The 4,238-nt window shown below is 49.5% G+C and overlaps 1 protein-coding gene across 1 annotated transcript; it reads right to left on the bottom strand.

Moving 5' to 3' along the window:
* Nucleotides 1–205: 205 nt before the first annotated feature.
* TMSB4X (thymosin beta 4 X-linked) lies at nucleotides 206–2,260 on the bottom strand. The gene is made up of 3 exons (XM_053579780.1): nucleotides 2,149–2,260; nucleotides 1,019–1,132; nucleotides 206–650 (listed from the first exon to the last, which is right to left on the bottom strand). The coding sequence occupies exons 2-3, from the start codon at nucleotides 1,116–1,118 to the stop codon at nucleotides 616–618; spliced, it is 135 nt and encodes a 44-aa protein (XP_053435755.1). The 5' UTR covers nucleotides 1,119–1,132; nucleotides 2,149–2,260; the 3' UTR covers nucleotides 206–615.
* Nucleotides 2,261–4,238: the final 1,978 nt, after the last annotated feature.

Below are 4,238 nucleotides of genomic sequence, written 5' to 3'. Positions count from 1 at the left end.
AACACACTAGGGATTCAATCAGCCTAAAAGAATGATCTCCCAATTACCCAGTATTTTACCAAGCTGGGTGAAACCCACTTCAGTGCCCTTAGGGGATTTACCAAATCACCAGATGTCTGTTACTTATTGCTTGCTCCCCAGTGGACCAAGAGTAAGGCTCTTCCTCGGTGCTCCTTCCAAATACCAAACAAATGACACCAGCGAGGTTTTAAAACTTTTTATTTGCATTAATAAAAAAATTGTGCATTCCAATAATTAAAATCATTTGAACGAAAAAAAAAAAATGGCACTCAGATTAAACTGCATTTTACAGCCTGCAAGAAACCCTGGGGCCAGCTTAGTTTTAACTTTAGATTTCACTGTCGTCCCACCCCAATTCTTTCTTCACCAACATGCAAGTTCTTTTCCTTCCCTGCCAGCCAGACAGGCAGATGGTAGAGGCAGGCGTGGCCTTCGTTGTCAGTAGTTCTGGATACTTTGATGTGAAAGGGGCAGCACAGTCATTTAAACTTGATCCAACCACTCTGCATCTTACAAAGTTAAACAGCTAAAAGAAGTAAAATAAGAAGGCAATGCTTGTGGAATGTACAGTGCATATCGGCGGCGCTCGCCTCATTACGACTCGCCTGCTTGCTTCTCCTGTTCGATCGCTGTGACAGGAAAAAAAGGAAAAAAAGATGGTGGGGCTAAGTACAGCCTAGCATAAGGTTGAAAGAGCTTTCTTTTAAAACATCTTTTCAAGTCATAAACATTCTCCAAGTGCATCTAGGCATTCCGTAATGAAATCAAATATACTGAATGTTAAATAGACAAATGTTTGTACATTAAGATTGCATGTTATTTAAATTTCCTATGACTGAATTACCAAAGCCCCGTGTTAGTTGGCCGCAAAACAATTTTTAATTAACCTTTCCAAGCCACATTCATCACCAACTGTCGGCTCCTCCCCCGCACCCCCTCCCGCGGCTCGTCGCTCGCGTCCGGCCTTTTTAAAGATGGGGGGTGGGTCGGAGCTTACTTTCTTTGGAAGGCAGTGGATTCTTCTCTTGCGTTTCCGTCTTCTTCAATTTCGACTTATCGAATTTCTCGATCTCAGCCATATCGGGTTTGTCAGACATGGTCGCGGAGGAAGCTGCAGGGTACAAAGCCAAGGGTGAGTGAGAACGCGCCACCCGCCCCCGCCTCTCCATCTCCAGCCTCAACAGCCCGCGCCTCCTTCCACACGCATTCGGGGCTTAAGATCTTACTTTTCCTACAGGAAAAAAAAAGGCGCCCCCTCCCCTGAATATTTCAAAACGCTGGGGACCAAAGAGCGAAGATCCCTCAAACCGAATCTTTTGGAATAAGAAAATCGACCGTTACGGGTTGTTAATTGCAGTGTTTCACAATTAAAATCTGGCTAGAACGAAAGATTAGCAAGTCACCTCCAAGTTTAAGTGGGGAAAATCGGATAAAAATCCTTAAAACGGAGCCGAGGTCGCAAAAAGCGTTTCCCTGCTCTAGATGAGGTCCCTCCCCAAAGCTGCGAGCCCGTCCTGCCTCCCCTCCTCACAAAGGCGGCAGCTGCCACCGGGAGCTTCCGACCACCGCCCTGGCGCTTCCTCCCGGTCCCTCAACAATGCAGCCGGCGGCGCACAAAGCTGCGTCCGCGCGCCGCGCAAATCAATCCTCATCTGCACGTGGGGGCGACCGGAAGCCTCTGCCCCCACCCACCCGCAAGGACTTCAGCGACCCTGAACCTGGACAGATCCAGCCCTCCAAACCTCCGGGGGCCGGGGGAAGCGCCGGGCTCGGCGGGATGTGCGCCAGAACAAAGGAGCTTTTCTGTTCTGATTAATCACAGCCTCAGAAGCAATGTAAAATGCTTCCGCGGGGTGAAAAATGAGAGAGAAAATGTCCCCTCTTCGCTGCACGGCAAAACGCCAGTTTGGGTTTTGTTCTAGGACTTTTTTGTCATTAAATCCCTAACCCCGTTACCCAGCGTCTGGAGGGTTTAGCATCCCTGTTCCCCAAGGAAGCTTCCCTGGGAGAACTGTTCGGGCTCAGCTTTTAGGCTGCCGTGACAGGAATGCGGATACCGCAGGGGCGAGCACAGGTACGCGACGAACTGGGAACTGGAGGTAGGAGGCAGGGGCCCTGGGGGCTCACCGGAGCGCGATGCGAGAGCTAGGAGAGTCCGATCTGCGCAGAGGCAACCGCCGAATGCCGGGCGGGGCGCAGCGAGAGCCGTTATATGTGCGCGCTGCTATGTAAATGAGGTGATGTCACCCGCAGTCCCGCTTAACTCCTTCGCGCCGCGTCGGGGGATGGGCTACCAGAGGCCCGCCGGGCGTTTGGGGCGCCCTGCCCCCACCCCCAGCGGGCGCAGCATTGCTCCCTAACCACAGCGATGGCGAAAAAAAGAAAACGGGCCAAAGCCCGCCCTCCAGCACTTCCTACATAAGGCATTTTCCTCTTTTGTTTATTTCATTATAAAGAATTTTTGTAATAGCAGCGCAAACCTACTTTTGGGAACCAGAACGTGATAACTGAGGGTCCAGGTGGCACCTAGAGAACAGGCATTCCTTTACTGCGAAACTGGCTTTGTCTACTGCAGACATCCCAGTGCAAGGGCGCGGTGTCCCTCCCTGGAGGGCCGTTCCCACTGCAGGGCGCGATTCCTGTGACTCAGCTTTCCACCAGCGGAGGGCACGCACCCCACCCTGGTCCTCTTTGTCTTTCTCGCGGCTTTCACCTTGACTTGGCGGGTGGGCAGGCACCAATACCGGATTATTAAAAACACTTTCATCACTGTGACATCCAGATTTTTTTATCGCTGTAATTTTTGCAACTAGTCCAGTCGAATAACCATGCTGGGTGTAGGGTAATTTATCTGGAATAGATAGAGTACAATGCCTTCTTCTTAGCAAAATAAGTAAGTTCAAGCTCTGCTATGGACTTCCTGGCTGGCAATGAGGAAGTTCTTTTCTTTGCTGTTCCTTATTTTTGTACATTATAAAAGTGATTGCTAAGGAGGCCTGTGCCGAATTCCAAAGACTACAATCTCGCTATCTCTAATATCTTAAGATTAAACTGAAAAATCAAACTCCATCTTTTGAAGGGAACGTTTTCAGTACTAGGACGTCCCGGAAGTGTATCTGGAAGTACGGGAGATTCAGGTAGAAAGGAGTGGTTTCCAAATGGCACCTAGCTCTGTGAGTACCAGTGACCCACTTGCTACCGAGACTTACAAACACCATGCCTTGCGCCTGCAAATGGTATGTGAAAGGCAAGAGACCCACCGGTTAGAAAGAAACCTAGTTAGGATTATTTCTAAGAAACGCAAAGCAAAATATTCCTTCTCCTGCTCTGCTTCCAGAGAAACGTTTGCATGAACCCCTCGCTAATCATTTTCATGGCCGAGGCTTTTGTCTCACTGAGGATTGGAGTCAACAGTTGTCTAGACCCGAATATATACCACTGCTGGGCACATTCAGCTCGGACTTCCCTGTTTCTTCATCTGCTTGACTTCCTTATTCCTGGGGAAGAAAGGGCCGGGGGTAGGCAAGTTCAAGTGACCTTCTGGGCCCCAGTTAGTGTTCTGCTGGGTGACTGACTTCCTGCCCTCACAATGGGGCACAGGACTTGCTGGTGCATGCAGTGGATGTCACCTATCTGGTAACAACACATGCCCCTCGCCCCTGCCCTGTGTTGACTCTCCTGGGACTCCACTTTATTGATGAAACACAGGAAAGATCTTGCAGGGTGATTTTCCGCCCATTCCGCTGGCAGCTGCAGTGGCGCGGACACCTTTTCTATCAGTTCTGCCATTCCCCTGCCCCTCATTTGGCTGTTGTGAAAAATCCTTTCTTTCTTCCCAATGGCTCCTGATGACAAAAGAATGCCACTATCGTCTCATTTCTTCTTCTCCCAAGAGCTTTTCCTTAGAAAAGGTTAGGCCTTACAGAAGCAGCGTCTCCAAAGGCGATGGAGGAGTGGAAATTTGTAAACGTCTGGAGTTGTTTGGTAGCAAGCACCTTCCTCTCTGCTGAGGTATTGGTAGGGACAGGCAGGAGGGTAGACAGGGAGGAAGAGAAAGAGAGGGAGGTGACTTGCAGGTCACCCGCTGGTCAGGAGAACTACAGAGAATGGAAAGAGTAGAGTGAAGTAGATACAAGGAAATGAAAACAACAGGAATGTTCTTAAAGATTGTGTGATTCTGGTGGTGTGAGTTAATCTTCCTGTGCTCTAGTTTTCAC

Source organism: Nycticebus coucang, chromosome X, assembly GCF_027406575.1.
Source record: "Nycticebus coucang isolate mNycCou1 chromosome X, mNycCou1.pri, whole genome shotgun sequence".
NCBI classification, from domain to species: Eukaryota; Metazoa; Chordata; class Mammalia; order Primates; family Lorisidae; genus Nycticebus; species Nycticebus coucang.
The sequence above is the reverse complement of the archived record's forward strand: the minus strand, read 5'-3'. Positions and strand labels throughout refer to the sequence as shown.